The sequence below is a fragment of the Phyllopteryx taeniolatus genome, chromosome 13 (genome assembly GCF_024500385.1).
Source record: "Phyllopteryx taeniolatus isolate TA_2022b chromosome 13, UOR_Ptae_1.2, whole genome shotgun sequence".
In the NCBI taxonomy this organism is placed as follows: domain Eukaryota; kingdom Metazoa; phylum Chordata; class Actinopteri; order Syngnathiformes; family Syngnathidae; genus Phyllopteryx; species Phyllopteryx taeniolatus.
The window spans coordinates 19743945-19765925 of NC_084514.1; the positions used below are offsets into that span (position 1 = coordinate 19743945).

General features: G+C 43.1%; 2 protein-coding genes across 4 annotated transcripts; one reads left to right on the forward strand and one right to left on the reverse strand.

Moving 5' to 3' along the window:
- The first annotated feature begins 20 nt into the window (after positions 1-20).
- Positions 21-4725, forward strand: ptgr2 (prostaglandin reductase 2). Of its 2 annotated transcripts, XM_061795380.1 has the most exons (8): positions 21-330; positions 412-530; positions 669-860; positions 1241-1437; positions 2561-2744; positions 3533-3742; positions 4435-4474; positions 4546-4725. In XM_061795380.1, the coding sequence occupies exons 1-8, from the start codon at positions 294-296 to the stop codon at positions 4608-4610; spliced, it is 1044 nt and encodes a 347-aa protein (XP_061651364.1). In that variant the 5' UTR covers positions 21-293; the 3' UTR covers positions 4611-4725. The 2 variants fall into 2 exon arrangements, with proteins under 2 accessions (XP_061651364.1, XP_061651365.1); XM_061795381.1 differs by lacking the exons at positions 2561-2744; positions 4435-4474; positions 4546-4725 and having other exon boundaries at positions 3533-3671.
- On the reverse strand, positions 4643-21709 carry tmem62 (transmembrane protein 62). 2 transcript variants are annotated; one of them, XM_061795370.1, is made up of 13 exons: positions 21182-21709; positions 20545-20656; positions 20323-20460; positions 13721-13766; positions 13452-13593; positions 13168-13292; positions 12973-13095; positions 12706-12861; positions 12018-12177; positions 11532-11736; positions 11357-11452; positions 10301-10419; positions 4643-9077 (listed from the first exon to the last, which is right to left on the reverse strand). In XM_061795370.1, the coding sequence occupies exons 1-13, from the start codon at positions 21368-21370 to the stop codon at positions 8739-8741; spliced, it is 1950 nt and encodes a 649-aa protein (XP_061651354.1). In that variant the 5' UTR covers positions 21371-21709; the 3' UTR covers positions 4643-8738. The 2 variants fall into 2 exon arrangements, with proteins under 2 accessions (XP_061651354.1, XP_061651353.1); XM_061795369.1 differs by having other exon boundaries at positions 11357-11455.
- Positions 21710-21981: the final 272 nt, after the last annotated feature.

Consider the following 21981-nt stretch of genomic DNA (forward strand, 5'->3'; position numbering starts at 1 on the left):
ATGACAAGATCATAACATGCTGAGCTAACGAACGTCGCACTTTCGCCACCAAAACAGCCTTATTTAATACCATTTAATTTAAAAATATAAAATGTTGTTTTTATATGAACCTTATTAAAATATTTCTCGTTTATTCTAAGTGTCTAATGTTTTCAAAACCCGCTAATTAAGTCTTTAATTAAGCGGCAGCGAAACCGGACGTTATCGGTAGGTTGTGATCTCGCTCTGGACTTTGTGAACGCAATCAGTTTCAGTGAAGCTAGTTTTTGGTTATAGCGTTTGTTTTTTAAAGGATGCTGGTGAAGAAAGTAGTCCTCAACTCCAGACCAGGTTTGTCAAACTTAACTCTTATTCGCGGAAATGTCCCATTTTCTGTCGGGACTGAATGTTTCTTTGCTAATGTTTATCGAGGGTCAAATGGGGTGCCAGATCCTCAAAATTTCCGCCTGGAGGAGACAACTCTTGCACCTGGTTTGGAAGAAGAGGAGGTGCTGGTTCGGACGCTTTACCTTTCTGTTGACCCTTACATGGTACTGAACACACACAAAGCAGCTGGTAAATGTACGATTGCACTTTTGTTCAATTCATTGGTGCCATTGTATACGTTGGAAAGTTTTGACCCGAGGTATGTGCTTCCAAGCCACAAATATATTTGCCTCACAATGCAGAGATGTCGGATGAATGAAGACAGCGGTGCGGAGTATCTGACACCGTGGAAGCTGTCGGAGAGCGTGGACGGCGGCGGGGTCGGCGTGGTCCAGTCCAGCCGCCACGACGCCTATCGAGAGGGGGACGTGGTCACGTCCTTCACTTGGCCTTGGCAGAGCCACGCTGTGGTGAACGCAAGCATCCTACACAAGGTTGAAACTATACTCTATATATCATCCATTTTCAGCATTTGTATCATTTATGAATCGTTACAGTGGAATAATTTAAAGGAAAACAATTTCATTTGTTTTCATTCATCTATTTTTATTGTATTACTACATAATACTTTTTTTATTAGACATCTCTTTGTTTGGCAATTTTTTAAAATTAAGATTTTTTTGTTTTAAATTTGTTAGTGATTTAAAAAATGAACTTCCTGCCATAATCATTTTATAATATAATCTGCATTTATTACAGTATATTTATTTTGTACAATCAACGTTATTATCAATAACATTCTGGTATTCGTTTTAGTAGAAATTGTGTGCATTTTACTCTCAATTCTGATGACGATCATTCCTCCTGAATCCAGGTGAATCCGGCGTTGGTGGACGGCCACGTTTCGTACTTCTTGGGCGCAGTGGGCATGACGGGCCTCACGGCGCTACTGGGCATGAGAGAGAAGGGTCACGTAACCAGAGGAGCCAATCAGACGCTGGTGGTCAGCGGAGCCGCCGGGGCTTGCGGCTCGGTGGCTGGACAGATCGGCCGATTGGACGGTTGCTCCAGGTGTTTATCAAAAACGTACTTAAAGTTCATTGAAGACTAAATTGTTGGGCATTTTTCGTAAATGTTTACAAAAATGTAGGTTTTTCATACATTTTGAAGACAATTTAGAGTCATCCGTAACTTGACATACATATTTTTGAACACTTTGAAACTCATCAATGAACTAAAGGCATTTTTTTACATAAACATTGAATTGAAAGTTCAAGGATTGGCCACTGACATAAGTTTAGGTCAAATCAACATTACAACATGACAGAAATAATGGGTGCTAACTTACTGCAATTAAATTACTTTAATAAATACATTTTAAAAAATTTCTTTGCCCCACACTGCGTTGCTTGAACGTGACATGCTCCTCGTGTACATTCTTCAGGCGCTCGATCAAGTTTGTTGTTTTGAAGCATTTAGACGACGTTCCCCACAGCGTACTTCAGTTGTGCACAGACTGCAAATAACTTACGTGTTGTTTGTCTGAGACACCGCAAAATAGTCCCACACCGACAAGATTGAAAAAACTTTATTTGGTTATGACATGAAAGCCGATCAGCTTAAAAATGCTAATTATCGTCCGATACCGATAACACCGATCAGATCGACGTAAAGTCTAGTTTCAATGTATGTCACGTTTAAATGATTACGAAAAATGTACGTCAAGGTCTTTCATGAATCTAAATTGTCTTCAATGTTAACAAAAACGTACTATTTGAAGTTTCAATGCTTATGAAACGTGATGCTAACGTTTTTCCCCCCCTAAAAATTTAAGACAATTTAGAGTCAATGAACTTTACATTTTTCAGACACAGTCTACAATGTTAAAAGAAAACTTTTTATAGTCTTTGGTGAACCTAGCATATGTTTTTTTGTAAACAAAGACAATTTACCGCTGTCAATAAACCTGACGTCCATTTTTCGGAAACATTGAACCGACTTATGTTTTTGTAAACACTGAAGAAAATTGAAAATCGTCAATTAACTTGACAGGTTTCAATATTTACAAACCACTTACGCCAAGTTCATTAACGACTTCAATGTGTACAAGATAATGTACGTTGTGTTCAGTGTTTATGTAAAACGTACATCAAGTTCATTGACAACACAAAATAAGACTGGGTGGCTTCTGCAGGGTGGTCGGTATCTGCGGTTCCGAAGACAAGTGCAAGGCACTGGTGGAAGTTTTGGGCTTTTCTGGGGCCATCAACTACCGGCGGCAGGATGTCGCCACGGGACTGCGGGAGAACTGCCCTGACGGCATCGACGTCTACTTTGACAATGTGGGAGGTGACATCAGCGACACTGTTATTGCGCAGGTACCATCACGCGGCTTTGTTTGTTTTTTTCCATAGAAATTGTAGAAAAATTAGTGTGCTATGTTCATTGACAGCTATAAATTATCTTTGGTGTTTTCAAAAAACGTACGTCAAGTTCATGACTGAATTGTCTTTGTTCCCGAAAAACTTAACTTAAATGATGACTAAATTCTTTGTTCATGAAAAAAATTTACATTAGATTCACAGACTATCAATTGTTTCTGAAAAATGTACATCAAGTTCATTAATGATTACCTATTGTCTTGAAATTTTTACAAAAAATAAACATCACATTGCAATGTTTAGGTTACAAGAAAACGAATCAAGTTTAAATGTTTCTGAAAATTGTATCTCAAGTTTACTGTGACTGTCTATTTTTGTAAAATGTTTTGTCAAATTTCAATGTTCACCAAAAACGTACATCAAGTTTCTATGACGTGTCAATGTTTACAAAAACATGCAGTTAATTGACAACTCAAAATTCTTGATTACAAACGTACAAAATTTACTTTGTTTTTAAACGTTTCTGAAAAATGTACACTAAGTTCAATGACTAAAAAAAACCTAATGAAGATTCCGTGATCACAAAAAACACGTTCAGTTCATTGCTTACGAAAAGTGAACTTGACGTATATATTTCACAAACATTGAAGACTAAAACTTGTCAATGAACTTAACGTATATTTTTCATAAACACTGAAGACAGTATAGTCATCAATGAACTTGATGCACATTTTTCGTCAACAAAGAATTGAAAGTTAACCTCCGCTTGTCTCATTCACCGTCAGATGAACGAGGGCGGCCACGTGATCTTGTGCGGTCAGATCTCGCAGTACAACAAGGACGTTCCGTATCCGCCGCCCCTCAGCCGGGAAACGCAGGAGAACCTGCGCAGGAAGAACATCACAAGAGAGAGGTTCATGGTGCTCAACTATACGGGTCAGGCCGAAGACGCACTCTGCGAGCTCGGCCGCTTGGTCGCCTCCGGACAAGTCAAGGTGAGTCGGAATCTTACCAGATTTAAGTCCTGTATTTTCCAGAAGAAAAAAGGCTGTGTGTGTTCAAGAAAAGGTTTGTACATTTTTGTGAAAAAGTCATACATACAGACAAGTTGTTTCAAGAAGAAGAAGAAAAAAAAGTCAGGAAAAGTCATATTTGGTCGTGGTCGCATATTGGATTATTTGTTTTTTAAGAATAAAGATGTACAAAAAAAAAAGTCGCGCATTTGAGACATTTTTGGGGATTATTTTAGAGAAAAAACGTTGTACACGAAGGTTTGAGAAAAGGATGTATTAACAGTACTTTTGGAAAAAAAAAATCTTAGTTTTCACTAACAATGGCATTAAAACTCATTCTAATTGACTTTTACCTGAAAAAAAGTATATTTTAGAAAAGTCATTTATTTAATAAAGATTGTACATTTTCAAGCAAAATGTTGCACATTTCAAAATATTTTTCAGAAAAGTCACTCACAAAATCTAATTTTTAAGGAAAAGTTGTTTGAGATAATTTTCAAGTCTTGTTTTTTGAGAAAAAGGGTTTCTCTTCAAGAAAAGTTACTTTTCAAGAAAAAGGACGTACACTTTTGAGAATATATAATTATAGTATATTTGAGACGAGTCATATGTTCGAGAGAAAAGTCACTTTTCTAGGAATGTTGTATATACACATTCTTTAACTTTTTTTCCAGGTGCAAGAAACGATTGAGAACGGCATTGAAAATATGGGAGGTATGTTTTTTTTTTTTTAATCATTTAACGTATTCAAAATTGGCCAGATTAATCGTTTTCCCCCCTTTCAGTTGCCTTCTGCTCTATGATGAAAGGGGGAAACCTGGGCAAGCAAATCGTGAAGATCTCCCACTGACTTACCAGTGAATAACAACGCTGTGACATAACTGTATTGAACATTTTTAATCCACAGCACTATAAACCATTCAATAAAAAAAAAAGTGGTTGCTCCCTTTTTCATTCAGAACACACTTCTCATTCATTTTTTTGCAAGTGAATGTTACAAATAGATGTGGCCATGTGACATCCACAACACAGTTCAGACACACTCACAGCCGCGTAGTGATGATGTAATCAGCGGGCACCCATAAACTCTTCGACACTCACACACGTGCTTATAAATGAAGTGCCAGTTTGCTCAGTAGTTTGTCACACAGGAATTTCATTGGGGACACCTGCCTGTGTGTGTCCAATCGGATAATTGTCAGACTCCTTCGTGCATTGGACTGTGTCCAAATATGTCATTTCAGTGGTTATAATAACTCCTCCCGGATACATATTGGGTAAAATAATTCATAAGATTCTGTAGGTACACTAGTACATTTCCAGTGCTGGATGCAGTGAAATGGGGGTGGGGGGGGGGGGGGGGGGGGGGGTGCTGAAGGGAATCACACTATATCATAATTCATAAATGAGGTCTTCATCCTCTGTTGTTTTTTTTTTTTTTTTGCGACATGGTATGCCTTTTACTCAGGGAAATCACACAATATCATCATAAATGAGGCATTCACATTCTGTAGGTACTTTTTGTTCAACAGCGGGGTGTCTTTTACCCAGTGCCGGATGCAGTCAAAACACAATATAAATCACATGCCATCATCATAAATGAGGCCTTCGCCTTTTGAAGGTATTTTTTTGTGACATGGGATGCCTTTTACCCAGTGCTGGACACAGTGAAAGGGGGTGCTGAGGGGAAAGTCACACTATTGATAAATGAGGCCTTCACCTTTTGAAGGTATTTTTTTGTGACATACGATGCATTTTACCCAGTGCTGGATGCAGTGAAATTGCGGTGCTAAGGGGAATCAGACGATATCATCAAAAAAAAATAAATAAATAAAAAAAAATAAAAAAATCACATTCTTGTAAGTACTTGTTCTGTAACACGGGATGCCTTTTACCCAGTGCTGGACACAATAACATTGGGGTACTGAGGGGGAAATCACACTATTGATAAATGAGGCCTTCCCTTTCTGAAGTGATCACTTTTTTTCCCCAGTGCTGAATGCAGTGAAACGGGAGTAGGTTGGTGTCAGGAATCAAGCAATCTCATAAATGAGGCTTTTGCCTTCTGTTGGTAGATTTGCGCAACATAGGATGTCCTTTTCCCTGTGCTGGATTCAGTGAAATGGGGGTACTAAGGGGAAATCACACAATACATAATTAATAAATTAGGCCTTCACCTTCTGTCGGTACTTGTTTTGGCACAACGGGATGCCTTCTACCCAATGCCGGATTTAGTGAAATGGTGGTGCTGAGGGGAAATCACACATCATCATCATAAATTAAATAACGGCATAGCGATTCATTTCACAACTATATCACAATCATTTTTTCACTATTTAAAGCCACCACGCGTTGATTTCCATTGATGTTTTGTTATTTTTGTTTAGAGCTACTGTGGAGTATAAAAATATCCTGGGATTTTATTGTGTCCAAACATTAACGTTCCTGAGAATCCCAACAGCTCAGCGTTGATTTCATAGCAAAACGTTAGGAGAAGCGTTTCCACCGAGCGCCACTGAACACATCACTTTCGTAAGTCATATTGTCCTATAAACTTCTCCGAGCGCGATACTACATTTATGGGATAATATAATGCAATGAGTAAACAAATATTCTTATTATTACTGTGTATATATGAGCATTTGCGTTTTTGAAAACATTGAAGACAATTTCGAGTCTTAAGCTGACGTAAAAAGCGTGTTTTTGTAAACTTAATGAAAATGTTGTCTTCGGTGTTGACTTTGTTTTCCCTAAAACCGTTGAAGACAAGTCTTTCATGAACCTACTTTACGTGTTTTGGAAAACATCGGGGACAATTTTGTCTTTGGTGAATTGGAACATGTCTGTTTTCATACAACATCAGTGAAAACTTAAGTCTGCAATAAACCTTAAGTTATTACTTTCTAAACTTTGAAGCCAATGTAGTTTTCAGTGAACCTAATGTACATTTTTTGTAACATTGCGAAGACAATTATCCTCAATGCAACTAGCGCATGTTTTTTGTATCACTGAAGAAATTTGAGTCTTCAATGAACCTACATAGTTTTGTCCAATTTTTTAAAATCTAATGTATAATTTTGATTCTTCAGTGAACTTCAGTTTTTTTGTAAAAAAAAACAAAAAAAAAGCAGAACATTTAGTTTGTAATGACCCTAAAGTATGGTGTTGTTTTGTTTTTAAGGAACCTAACATTCGATTTTCAACATACGATTTTCAGGTAATCTTGAATAATTTAATCTTGGTATTTTCATAACATTGAAGACAATTTAATCTTCAATAAATCCAAAATGAATATTTTGAAGACAATGTAAAATGTTCCATAAACATAACATACGTTTTCTCATAAACACTTAAGAAGACAGTCTTCAATGCACCTATGCGTACGTTTTTCGGAAACTCTGAAACCATTTAGAATTCAGTGATCTTGATGTACATTTTTTTTCTAACACTGAGGACAATTAAATTGAAGTTAAATTGAGTTTCCAATTATCCTAATGTACACATTGAAGAGTCTCCAATGCACCTCGTGTATGTTGTTTTCACAAACTGAAGCCAAAGAATAGTCTTCGATGAACCGAATTCACCCCCCCCCCCCCCCCCCCCTACAATCATTGACAATTTAGAGTTTTAAAATACATATTTTCGAAACACAAGCAACATTTTTGAGTGTACATACTCTGGGTTGTTGTGGCTGTCAGGAATTGAATGCATTTGTACTTTTGTGTCCTTTGGCAGTGGTGATGAGAAGGCAACACTTTGAAAAACAAAGTGCGAAAGTAAACAAACCACAGCAACCCATGTGGCTCTCTTTGTTTTTGTTTTCTTTTTTTTTTTTTTTAAAGTGTACACCGGGGGTTCTCAAACTTTTGAGCGGCCATGGACTCCTTACAGCGGAGAAAATTTTCCAAGGACACCCTCATAATTCTAACACCAATTAAACATACCACATGTACCCCTAAGGGTACATAAGAAGTCAAAAGTAGCCTATTTTTGATTTTTTAAAAAGTTGTAATGTTGGGATAACAAATTCATATTTGCCAAAAAATAAAAAAATAATTGTAACATGCGAACAAAGTCATGTCATTTTACCCCAAAAAGAACAAATATGTATTTTATTAGGATGAAAAGTCACCATCCTATGAGAATAAAGTTGTATTTTCCCGAGATAAAGTCATAGTATGATTATATTAACGTCAAAGTACTGTAACAAGGGAAAACAGTCATATTTTAACGGACGAAATAAAAAAATAGAACTTTATTCTCCTATTAACCCTTTTACTCTGGAAAAGATGTCTTTAAAAAAAAGAAATAGAACTCTATTCTGAAAACAAAAAACAATTTTGTAAGTATTTTGTTCGAAACAAAAAAAAAAAAAAAAAAAAGACTATTATGCCTTTTGTTGACCGCATAGAAAATGCCATAGCGGGGCTAAGGATCAGCATCGATAGTCACATTGTCATAACACAGGCATATATTCTTTATCTTCTGCGAAAAACGACGAATATTATTGCAGCTCATTGAGACATTAAGAGTAATGGTGACACTTGCTGCTTGATTATATTGCCCCCCGGTGGCCAAGACGGGCATATCAGAAGGAGCAGCACAATGAATTGAATTTAATTAAATCATGATGCACAAACTGTTTAATTCATTGCATTCTATTTGACTATGTTAAGTACAATATTATTGAGTAGTATTTTCCTTATTAACAAAAGAAATTTGAATGGCATTTTCCATTATTTCAATGGGGAAACATGATTTGAGATACAAGCGTGGTCACAGAACGAATTAAACTCCTCTTCTCAAGGCAGCACAGCTTCGTCTCCCAGACCCCCGAGAGTCCAGGCACCCTAGTTTGAGAACCACTGGTGTACACTATGGTCCAGAAATGTGCTCGCCGGTGCTTTACACTTGAAAACATGCGTAGTAAATAATACGCAGGTGAACCGGTGAATGCGGCGAGAGTGGCGAATTACTGTCAGGAGGACGGCGAGACGCTCTTGCCGTTGCCGCCGCCCGCCACCGAGCTCCAAGAGGGCACGGGGCAGGTCCACGCGCGGTAGACCAGCATCAGGCCCAGTCCCAGCGCCCACGTGCGCACCGGCGACAGCAGGAAGGCCAGAAGGCCGTACGTCTCCAGCAGGAAGTAGCAAGAGTGCGCCTGCCAGGCCAGCAGCAGCAGCATGAGTAGGTGCACCGCCAGGCACCGCCAGCGGCAGCCCGGGCGCAGTAGCAGCGAGCGGAAGCTATTGCCGCGGCAACGCAGGTGGAGGCTCCAGCACAGGTACAAGGTGAGCGGCATGTTGAAGAAGAGCAGCTGCGATTTAAAAACAAATAAAAGAATCTCAAAATGGATTTTAAAATGCAAAGGCAGCCAGTGGAGAGAGGCCAGAATCTGAGTTACATGCTCCCTCTTACGAGCTCCAGTTAAGAGCGAGCAGCAGCATTTTGAGCCAACTGGAGACATTTGAGGGAGTACTGGCTGACTCCAAAATAAAGTGCGTTCCAATAATACAGATGTGATGTACTAAAGTTTTGAATGGACTTTCACCCATTCTTCAGTTTTTGTTGTTGTCAATATAATGTCATTATGAACCCACAGTTTTGAGGTTTGTGGTTTGAAATCTCAGATTAAAAAAAAAAAAAAAAAAAAGCATTTTTATTTTTAAAATTTAACTTTTTTTATTATACTAAATAATTGTAAAATTATTTGGTTAGGATTTTTTTATATGATGCTTGTTTCTATTGTATGACATAACAATAGTCAGATTTTTTATTATTTTTTTTAATTTAATAGTGGTTAGCAGGTCTGCGTTCAATGGTTTGGGATTTGAATCTCAGATTAAAATATATATATATAAAATTTTGTTATTTTTAACATTGTGCAGTTATATTGTACTAAATAATAGCTGCTCTTCTTTTGTTTCTTTACTTTCTAATTTTGATAACTACTTAATGAATCATTTATTTAAATTTACAATTGATATATTTTTACAATTTATTTTGCATATAACTGTGCACAATTAGTTTTTAGCTTTCCAATTGCATAATAATGTCTTTTTAATACAGTATTGTGCTTGTATGTTTACATTTTAAGAAATGATAATTGTATGATTAAAAACATGGGAAATGTGTTATTTTTATTATTCAAATTTAACATTTTTTTTTTACATTGTATTAAATAATCATTACATGTGTTTTCATTATTTTAATTAATCATTTAATGTATTCATTTAGTAATTAATTTTGCTTCACATTCAATATATTTTGGTATTTAATTTTTATATGTATAAATGTAGTTAAATGTATGCATTTATTTTGTTGTACCCTTGTGTCACAATTGGGAAATTTTTATTTTTATTATTCTGGAAATGTATGTTTTGTATTTGCATTTGTATTAATGTATTTTTTTTCTTTCCCCAATTGGTAACGGAACCCAATGCGGTTTGTTTTGTTTGTGGGGGTGGGGCAGCACTTTAGACTAGTACCTAGCATGTCTGTCTCACAGTTCTGCCGTTCTGGGTCGCAATCTGGGCTCACCTGAATGACGCCCACCACGTACGTGAGGCTGCCCTCCAGGAAATGTCCGTCGATGAACACCCCGAAGGCAAAGCAGGCGCCGCTATGGCCGTCGATCAGCTCCCCGATGAACCACGGCCCTGAGGCAGGAAAGAATAACAAGAACAACGACGCTAACATTAGCATTAGTACTTTAGCATCTGCACAGGAAGCTACCAGCAAGTAGGTTTCTACTTCCTGATTTTGTTCCCATTGACTTGATAGGATTCCCGGGATGGAGTCGCTATTGACCTACTTTTAGTGAACAATGGACTTAATTAAATATGAAGGATTCTACCAATTTGGATTTGTTCACGTTCCCATTGGCTAGACAGGACCCCCAGTAGGACTCGCTATTGACAAACTTTTTGTTAACAAAGGATGTATAAATAAACGTGCATCGAGTTTTTTTTTTTTTACTTCCTGTTCTTTTTTCTATTCCCATTGGCTTGATAGGGCTTTGTTTTTGTTTCCATTGGTCTGATAGGACTTCCAGCCAAAATTGTCATTTACCAACATTTTGTGAACAAATGACTTACAGATGAATACTGTTCCCGTTCTTTTAGGCTTGACAGGACTTCCTGTCGGAGTTGCTATTTATAAACCTATTGTGACCCAAAGAGATTTGGAAATCAAGGTTTCTGCCTTCTATTTTTGCATCTCTGCTTGGGCTGTGGACAAGAAGCAGCACTAAGTAAAGACCTAGACTGCTGCTTTAGCTTCTAACGCTAGCCGCTAGGTGGCATTAAGCTTGTCTCTTGTGGTCAAAAAATAGCATGTTTGACAGTATTTCACCCCTAGATGTCACTAAATCTACCTATGAGAGTCAAACTATAAGAAACAACTATCAGACTAATGCAGATAAACCACAAACACAGTAACAACCATATCTGAATCAATATCTTGAAAATAGGCACCATCTTAGTGAAGGTGGCCTTTTTTTCATACATCTCAGATTGGATCTCATTAGGTATCTCTAATGAAGTGTCCGGTGAATATACATCGTCATAGTTGTAGAGTGGAAGTGGGTCAACTCACCTAAGGCTGTGCACAAGTTGAAGAGCAGCAGGGAGTAGAAGAAAGAGTCCACTTTACTGAGCAGCCGCAGCGACATACAAGCTTGCGAGGACCACCCTGCTGAGGGGGTACATGCAATCAAGCTGGTGTACTGCGCTGTGTGTACTGATACAGCGGGGAGCCGGAGGGGTCTCACCTCGGCCGGCCGGGATCTGGCGGAAGAACCTGAAGGACAGAAGCAAGCCCACGTTGAGCAGCATGGTGAACGCGAAGGCCGCCCGGCCCACCACGTAATGATCCGTCAGCAGGATGAAGGACTGCGCGAAGCCGAAGCTCGGGGTTGCCCCGTCCGCGTCCAGCGTGAAGTGCTGCTCCTGCGCACTGTGATGGCCCAACGAGTCCTGGCCCAAGAAAAAAAAACAAAAACAAAAACAAAAAAATCAAGCAAAAATATTTGGACATTTAAAATGTTTGTACTTTCTATTATTTTTTATTTTTCATCTAATATATTTTCAAGTGTTTGCATATCTTTTATTGCTTATTTTATCTTTTTTTTTTTATTTTTTTTTATTTTTACATTTTGTATTTATTTATTTATTTATGTTTGCCAACTATATTTCTTTTTTTGTCTGGGCTTAAGTCTCCCGAGGTTTGGGCGGCGTCACACGGGATATCGACTGACCTCCACCTGCACCCGGACGGCGTGTAGCCCGGTGAGGTATCGCGACGGGTCCCAGGGCAGCGCGTACAGGGGGCCGCCGGCAGGGTGGCATTCGCCCAACGCCTCGCCGTCCACGCTGACGCGCACCGATGTGATGGTGGCCTCAGAGAACGCCAAAATCCTGTTAACACACAGTAGATTAGAATCATCAAAGAATTTTTAAAAGACAAAAAAACATAATAATAATCTTACAAAATAATAATGTATCATAAAAAATACAAATGCAAGTTTTTTCAAATAAATTAAAATCAATTCATAAAAACACAAAATTTCATGAATACAATAATTTTCAAATTAATTTTAAATACATTTATATCAAAAACTAAATATTTAACTTAAAAATTTTAAGTAACAAATAATTACATGATTTAAATAAATTACTATAAAATAAACACATTATTCAAATATATGAATATTTGAAAACAAGATATAAGTCTATTTATTTAAATATATTAATAAAACATTAAATACACTTAATAAATATTTGTTTTAAACTCCTATAAAACACATACATTTTAAAATAATTTGTTTTACTACATTACCCAAAAAAATAATATAGAAAGTTTAATTTGAAATTATTAAACCAAAATCAAACAAGACAAACAAAATAAATGAACTAAGAACTTGGCTTGGGTGTTGACGAGCCTACCTGATGTGTGTGGACCTTCGCATGCGGTCCACAGGTTCCAGGCCCGGATGCATGTACTGCGCATCCTTGGGGTTGGTAATGAGCACGGCCGGCCACTTTTCAAACCTCAGGTCGGAGAAACTCAGCAGGTCGTGGTCGAAGGCCAGAACCCTGTACCTGCGTGGCGGTAACAGTTCCCAGTTCAGTCGCATTGGTGCTGTCTTTTCATATTCCATGTATTTTGATGGTAAATCACAAATAAAAAGCGAGTGACGCTACCGTACTTACCTGCGGTTGTCCATCCAGTCGCCCAGCTCTAGCTCCAGGGTGCCGTGGGAATGCCGACTGTGCAGGACGGGCATCAGGCCGCCCAGCGTGTGCAGGTGGCCGCACAGGTAGGCCACGGCTGACCTGAACGCACGGGAAACCAACGAGCCAAAATCGTGAACCTGTAAAGACGAAGGTTTTGAAGTGGCCGCTCACCTCATCAGCTCCCGCACGCCCGGAGACGGCGACACGATGGTGGAGGTGGTGTAGTGGCCGAACCAGATCGACTGGTTGCTTTTAAGACTCTCAGCTCTGAACACGTCCAGCATGTCCATCTGAGTCTGCAAAACAACAAGTTAGTTCCTTCGTTTAACAGCCCGTTTACAATTGTGGTTGTACACTTGAGCATATTAATAAACATTTATATCAGTACAGTAGTCCCTCGTTTATCCCATGATAAACGAAAATCTGAGAAGTCGCGACCATATACAGTAACTCACCTGATTGAGAATCCCGAAGAAATTATAGGGCCTCTTGGGTCCCGGCGTCAGCGTGGCGTCGGCGCACACGAAGGAGTAATTTCCGAAGGGCGTGGTGTGCACGTAATGGAAGGAGCCCACCTTCTGATTGGCTGAGTATTTCCTAAATAGCACGCGGAGACACGGCTGACATTACTTCAAACGGTGGCGTCTGCTCTAATAGACGCCAGGCCCCAATTCATCCACAAGCGCGCCGTCCACTTTTTGCGTGAAATGACTCTCATACCAACCGGTAATAGTTGTTGACACTGTCCAGCGACATGATGTTGAAGGCATCTGTGCAAAAGAAGACAAATATTTTACCCAACAATGCTCATCAGAATTTTAACACTGATCAATAACATGACATTTGTCACTGCCCAACTCATTTAAGAATCTCGAAGAAATTGTGCCTATTTTATATATTTTTTTAAATTTAGATAAAAATAAATAATAAATACACATTTAAATTTGTTTTAAATAGACATAAAAATACACGTAAATGAAAAGCATGAAAAAAATTACAAAATGAATACTAATACATTTTATGTTTTTTTTTTTTCTTGCAGCCCAGCTGATTGAGAACCTCTAAAGGAAGTCTTTATTCTATATATAGATTTAAAAAAAATTAAAGTAATTAAAGTAAAACCAAACGAACGATTGCTAAAAATGAAAATTCATTTTTAAAACTATAAAATACATTTTACAAATGAATATTAATTAGCTATTAATATAAAGTAATCCAATTAAATTGCATGTTATTTGGTGCAGCCCATCTCATTGAGAATCCCAAATAAGTCTCTTTGTTTTATATAAAAACAAATGTAATTGAGTAATTTAAAAATAATAACTGTAAATAAATATTGTTCAAGCAATGCCATAATTATCAAAGACCTCCACCAAGTCCTGAACTATTAATAAAAGTGAAAACAATTCATTGAGAGTCGTATTTTGTTAGCCTAATAGCATAAATGCCCAACTCATTATGTTACCCCCCCAAAAAATATATATATCCATCCATCCATCCATTTTCTACCGCTTATCCGGGTCGGGTCGCGGGGGCAGTAGCTTCAGCAGGGACGCCCAGACTTCCCTCTCCCCAGCCACTTCATCCAGCTCTTCCGGGGGGATCCCGAGGCGTTCCCAGGCCAGCCGAAGGATGTAGTCTCTCCAGCGTGTCCTGGGTCGTCCCCGGGGTCTCCTCCCGCTGGGACATGCCCGGAACACCTCACCAGGGAGGCGTCCGGGAGGCATCCGAATCAGATGCCCCAGCCCCCTCATCTGGCTCCTCTCAATGCGGAGGAGCAGCGGCTCTACTCTGAGATCCTCCCGGATGACCGAGCTTCTCACCCTATCTCTAAGGGAGAGCCCGGACACCCTGCGGAGGAAACTCATTTCGGCCGCTTGTATCCGGGATCTTGTTCTTTCGGTCACGACCCACAGCTCATGACCATAGGTGAGGGTAGGAACGAAGATCGACCGGTAAATTGAGAGCTTCGCCTTTCGGCTTAGCTCTTTCTTTACCACAACGGACCGATACAAAGTCCGCATCACTGCAGACGCTGCACCGATCCGCCTGTCGATCTCCCGTTCCATTCTTCCCTCACTCGTGAACAAGACCCCAAGATACTTGAATTCCTCCACTTGGGGCAGGATATCATCCCTGACCTGGAGAAGGCATGCCACCCTTTTCCGACTGAGGACCACGGTCTCAGATTTGGAGGTGCTGATTCTCATCTCATCAGAGCTGCATTCCGCTTGGCCAGCCGGTACCCATCAGCTGCCTCAGGAGTCCCACAGGCCAAAAAGGCCCGATGGGACTCCTTCTTCAGCTTGACGGCATCCCTCACCGTAAATATATATAATAATAATAATAATAATAATACAAGATCAATGTACTCGCTATTTTTATTTTTATTTTTTTAATTAGGCTAACATATCCATCCATCCATCCATTCTCTACCGCTTATCCGGGTCGGGTCGCGGGGGCAGTAGCTTCAGCAGGAACACCCAGACTACCCTCTCCCCAGCCACTTCATCCAGCTCTTCCGGGGGGATCCCGAGGCGTTCCCAGGCCAGCCGAAGGATGTAGTCTCTCCAGCGCGTCCTGGGTCGTCCCCGGGGTCTCCTCCCGGTGGGACATGCCCGGAACACCTCACCAGGGAGGCGTCCGGGAGGCATCCGAATCAGATGCCCCAGCCACCTCATCTGGCTCCTCTCAATGCGGAGGAGTAGCGGCTCTACTCTGAGATCCTCCCGGATGACCGAGCTTCTCACCCTATCTCTAAGGGAGAGACCGGACACCCTGCGGAGGAAACTCATTTTGGCCGCTTGTATCCGGGATCTTGTTCTTTCGGTCACGACCCACAGCTCATGACCATAGGTGAGGGTAGGAACGAAGATCGACCGGTAAATTGAGAGCTTCGCCTTTCGGCTTAGCTCTTTCTTTACCACAACGGACCGATACAAAGTCCGCATCACTGCACACGCTGCACCGATCCGCCTGTCGATCTCCCGTTCCATTCTTCCCTCACTCGTGAACAAGACCCCAAGATACTTGAATTCCTCCACTTGGGGCAGGATCTCATCCCCGACCTGGAGATGGCATGCCACCCTTTCCCGACTGAGGACCATGGTCTCAGATTTGGAGGTGCTGATTCTCATCCCAGCCGCTTCACACTCAGCTGCGAACTGCTCCAATGAGAGTTGGAGGTCACGGCTTGATGAAGCCAACAGAACCACATCATCTGCAAAAAGCAGAGATGCAATACTGAGGTCACCAAACCGGACCCCCTCTACGCCTCGGCTGCGCCTAGAAATTATGTCCATAAAAGTTATGAACAGAATCGGCGACAAAGGGCAGCCTTGGCGGAGTCCAACCCTCACCGGGAACGAGTCCGACTTACTGCCGGATATGCGGACCAAACTCTGACTCCGGTCGTACAGGGACCGAACAGCCCGTATCAGGGGACTCCCCGAGGGACACGGTCGAACGCCTTCTCCAAGTCCACAAAACACATGTAGACTGGTTGGGCGAACTCCCATGCACCCTCGAGGACCCTGCCGAGGGTGTAGAGCTGGTCCACTGTTCCACGGCCAGGACGAAAACCACACTGCTCCTCCTGAATCTGAGATTCGACTTCCCGACGGACCCTCCTCTCCAGCACCCCTGAATAGACCTTACCAGGGAGGCTGAGCAGTGTGATCCCCCTGTAGTTGGAACACACCCTCCGGTCCCCCTTCTTAAAAAGGGGGACCACCACCCCAGTCTGCCAATCCAGAGGCACTGTCCCCGATGTCCACGCGATGTTGCAGAGGCGTGTCAACCAGGACAGCCCCACAACATCCAGAGCCTTTAGGAACTCCGGGCGAATCTCATCCACCCCCGGGGCCCTGCCACCGAGGAGCTTTTTAACTACCTCGGTGACCTCAAACCCAGAGATAGGAGAGCCCGCCTCAGAGAACCCACACTCTGCTTCCCCATGGGAAGGCGTGTCGGTGGAATTGAGGAGGTCTTCGAAGTATTCTCCCCACCGACTCACAACGTCCTGAGTCGAGGTCAGCAGCGCCCCATCCCCACTATACACAGTGTTGGTGGTGCACTGCTTTCCTCTCCTGAGACGTCGGATGGTGGACCAGAATTTCCTCGAAGCCGTCCGGAAGTCTTTCTCCATGGCCTCACCGAACTCCTCCCATGCCCGGGTTTTTGCTTCAGCGACCACCAGAGCTGCATTCCGCTTGGCCAGCCGGTACCCATCAGCTGCCTCAGGAGTCCCACGGGCCAAAAAGGCCCGATAGGACTCCTTCTTCAGCTTGACGGCATCCCTCACCGTTGGTGTCCACCAACGGGTTCGGGAATTGCCGCCACGACAGGCACCGACCACCTTACGGCCACAGCTCCGGTCGGCCGCCTCAGCAATGGAGGCGCGGAACATGGTCCACTCGGACTCGATGTCCCCTGCCTCCCCCGGAACATGAGCAAAGTTCTGTCAGAGGTGGGAGTTGAAACTCCTTCTGACAGGGGATTCTGCCAGACGTTCCCAGCAGACCCTCACAATACGTTTGGGCCTGCCACGTCGGACCGGCATCTTCCCCCACCATCGGAGCCAACTCACCACCAGGTGGTGATCAGTTGACAGCTCCGCCCCTCTCTTCACCCGAGTGTCCAAGACATGCGGCCGCAAGTCCGATGACAAGACCACAAAGTCGATCATCGAACTGCGACCTAGGGTGTCCTGGTGCCAAGTGCACGTGTGGACACCCTTATGCTTGAACATGGTGTTCGTTATGGACAATCCGTGACGAGCACAGAAGTCCAATAACAGAACACCGCTTGGGTTCTGATCGGGGGGGGCCGTTCCTCCCAATCGCGCCCTTCCAGGTCTCACTGTCATTGCCCACGTGAGCATTGAAGTCCCCCAACAGAACAATGGAGTCCCCAGCGGGAGCGCTCTCCAGCACCCCCTCCAAGGACTCCAAAAAGGGTGGGTACTCTGAACTGCTGTTTGGTGCATAGGCACAAACAACAGTCAGGACCCGTCCCCCCACCCGAAGGCGGAGGGAGGCTACCCTCTCGTCCACCGGGGTGAACCCCAACGTACAGGCGCCGAGCCGGGGGGCAATAAGTATACCGACACCTGCTCGGCGCCTCTCACCATGGGCAACTCCAGAGTGGAAGAGAGTCCAACCCCTCTCGAGAGGACTGGTACCAGAGCCCCAGGTGTGTGTGGAGGCGAGTCCGACTATATCGAGTCGGAACTTCTCGACCTCACACACCAGCTCGGGCTCCTTCCCTGCCAGAGAGGTGACATTCCACGTCCCTGGAGCCAGCTTCTGTAGCCGGGGATCGGATCACCAAGGTCCCCGCCTTCGGCCACCGCCCAGCTCACACTGCACCCGACCCCTATGGCCCCTCCCACAGGTGGTGAGCCCATGGGAAGGGGGACCCACGTTACCCTTTCGGGCTGTGCCCGGCCGGGCCCCATGGGTGCAGGCCCGGCCACCAGGCGCTCGCCTTCGAGCCCCACCACCAGGCCTGGCTCCAGTGGGGGGCCCCGGTGGCCCGCGTCCGGGCAAGGGAAAACGAAGTCCATTGTTTGTCGTCATCATTAGGGGTCTTTGAGCCGTGCTTTGTCTGGTCCCTCACCTAGGACCTGTTTGTCATGGGTGACCCTGCCAGGGGCATAAAGCCCCAGACAACTTAGCTCCTAGGATCACTGGGACACACAAACCCCTCCACCACGACAAGGTGACGGCTCAAGGAGGGGTAGGCTAACATATTATTTTTTTATTTCTCCATCTGTTTGTTAGTTACTCAAGCAGAAGGGAACTTCCTGGCTCATGGAGAATGGAGAACAGATGGAAAAAATAAAAACCCAGCGCTGTCATAATAAACAACATATTGTTTCATAAATGTAGTGCTTCCCTCGAAGGACTTGATCGGAAGTAAAATGGCCTCTGACGGGGGAAAAAAGCTTTTTAATCCGACAAACTAGACCACCTCAGATTACAAAGATATTGACCCTAATGACGGTTTAAAGGGACACGATGTCCCTTCCTCATTTGTGGTTTCACGTTCAAGAGCTGCTCGTGCAGCGAGAGCACAAGGAGGAGGAGCGCAGCCTGTCTTGCGGCTAAAAATGCTGCACTGCCACTTTCACTTCACTTAAACTCAGATTTTCTAGGAGTCTGTTTCGAGAGGGCGGTCTTGTCTCACGCAAATGAGTCATTGCTCACCTGACGCTCCCCTCTACTGTGGGGCCAACACCACGGGTGGATGTGCTCGTGAGCCTCCGTAAACACGGTATTATCGTGACAGTAACTTTCCTTTTTTTACATTTGGAAGTTTTGTCTTGGAAAATGCGGCACATTGGAAAAGTGGCAATTTGGGGAAAAGTCGGAAATCGGTGGAGAAATTGTACAAGAGGGGAGGTAAATACAGCATATAAAATATCTGCATGTATGTGTTCATTTTGTCCTGGAAAATGTGGAATACTGAAAAATGTGGGAATTTGGGTAATGCAAAAATAGTTCAGTCGAACTAAACAGTTAAAAGATGCAATCGTTTGAACTGGTTGAGAAATTGGGAGGAGGAGGTAAATATGTAAAACATCAGTGTGTACATGGTCATTTTGTCTTAAAAAACGTGGAAATTTTTTTTGATAGATGGCTGGACTTTTATATTTAACAGTCGCACTTAATAAACAAGCACAAAATAGTTTGTGTGACTGCTAAATAAGCCACCATAGGGCCAAATAAAGTGTGGTGAAGCATACTTTTATTTTGAAGGCCTGGTTTTTGACAGGATATTACATCAATGTTGCCCCAACCTGTCCCAGTCTTGCCGAGCAGCCCGGGAGGGTTGTTATTGCCATAAGTAGTGAATAAAAGCTTGCATTGTGGCATCTGTTGAACCTTTTTTTGTTTTTTTAAACACAATACGACAGAAAGTTACAAGTGCCGGCCATTTGACGAAGAAGGCGAAAAACATGATAGAATTCAAAGTACAAAAATGGTTTCCTCTCTCTCCACCTCCCATCTTCTATACGCCATCAAGAATCTTCAGTAAAGGTAAAAGTGATGTTCAATGTTCATGTATCTGCTTCATTAGTAACATTTATTCCACACTGTTTTTGCATGTCAAGCTACAGTTATTCTCGTGAAAATTATTTTTTTAATTCAGATTTTTGGGTGTCTGGAATGGAATAATTGGATTTACATTATTTCCCGTGGCAACTATTGAATGAATTCCATACGATTGGGTATTAGTCAGACTTTCTGGAACGGATGAATCACGAAAGCCGACGTTGCGCTGCACGTGTCCATGGAGACAACACCGAGGGTGATGCGTTACCGTGATTTCCGCGGATGTCGATCCACCGCGTGCGCTCCATGACGCCAGACCTCTTGAGGACGTTGTGGTAGGCCTGCCACTCCACCTCGTGCTGGAGCGAGCCCACCTTGCTCGCCGTCTTGGCGTCCGTCAGGTCCCCTGTAGCAATGCAACATTTCAACGTAAGAATCCATCCACCCATTTTCATTGATGCTAAAAGTTTTTTGTTTTTTTTGGTGATACCTGTCGCAAGCACGAGCGACGGCTTGATCACCTCGATGGTTTTGGTGCAGAACGTTTCAAAGTCGGGAATCCGTCTCGGGTCGTGGAAGCGGCTGATGTGGATGTCGGAAACCTGGAACAGCAGACGTGGACCATGTGAGTCACAGAGAAAATACTAACGATTTGCTTTTTCTTCGGCCTTCTTGTGTGTGTGTGTGTTCTTTTTTTTGTGCTGCCATCTTGTGGCATCGGTGCCAAGGAACTACTGCGTCTTGAGGATCTTCATTTTGCGAATCGTGAACAGGGCACAATGAAGTCCTGGTATTTGCATGGGATAGGGACCAAGCCCTGCCGCGAATGACGAACATCCACAATAGATGCTGAGCCCCACTAAAAAGGTTTGCCTACAGATGCCACAAGATGGCGGCAAAGCACGCCTTGTGTCATAAAATTCCTCAACTCATTTCAACAAATAGTACCCCGTGGTCACCACCAGATGGCGCACAAAAACAGTTTGGTGGTGTTCCATGAGATTTTTCTAATATCAACTATGCGCGTTCGCTCTTTAAAGGTTGGATTGTAAATGGAGGGATGGATTATAATCAAGCCAATGTATTTAAAAATAATATTTAAAAAAAACAAGTCAATCTGGGCGCACCTGAACAAACCAGAATATGTTATCCAGCTTGTCCCCGGGAAACGGGGGCGAACTGCCCCGGTCGCTTCCGTCCCCGCCGCGGACGCTCCGTTTGGGGTGCCAAGCCGTGTCGTAGCTGTCCAGCACCCAGGAGGCGAGGCAGGCCAGGGCCAGTCCGACGAGAACCAGCGTGCCGAACAGCTTCAGCATCCTCCAGCCGTGGCGAGAGCGCGGGGAGAGGACAAGCTGCCGCTGCCGCCACCGCCCGCCCCGCACACGGCTAAAAGCTCTCGCTAGCGTCTTGTCAACACGAAGCTAAAGGACGCGAATGTAAAACAAAATACAATTCACGCATGACGGTGGGGGCTTAGAGCGTTCGTGTCGCCGCCATACTCCCAGCAGGAGACGCATCGAGGCACCGGGTTCATTCGACAGCTCGGCCCGGACTGTGGCTGCCGTCACTGCCGGATGAGGAAGGAAGGCGGGACGGAGCAGGCGGCTAACCGATAGCCGCCTGTCAGCTAACACCAACGGGACACGGACCCGGCTGGAGCAAATGACGTCACTGTACGTCATCAAATAGCTGCGCACAAGCTACGACGAGGTCTCACTCTGCTGTTTTATTTTCGAAGCTCGTATACATAGAGTAAAAAAATAAGCAATCGTTTTATTTTCGCAACTCGTGTCCACGCGGTAGCTAGCTAGCTGGGGCTAGAGTTAAAAAAAAAAAAATAATACATAGAGTAAAAAAAGAAATAAACAATCGTTTTATTTTCACAGCTCGTGTCCACGCGGTAGCTAGCCAGCTGGCTGGAGCTAGA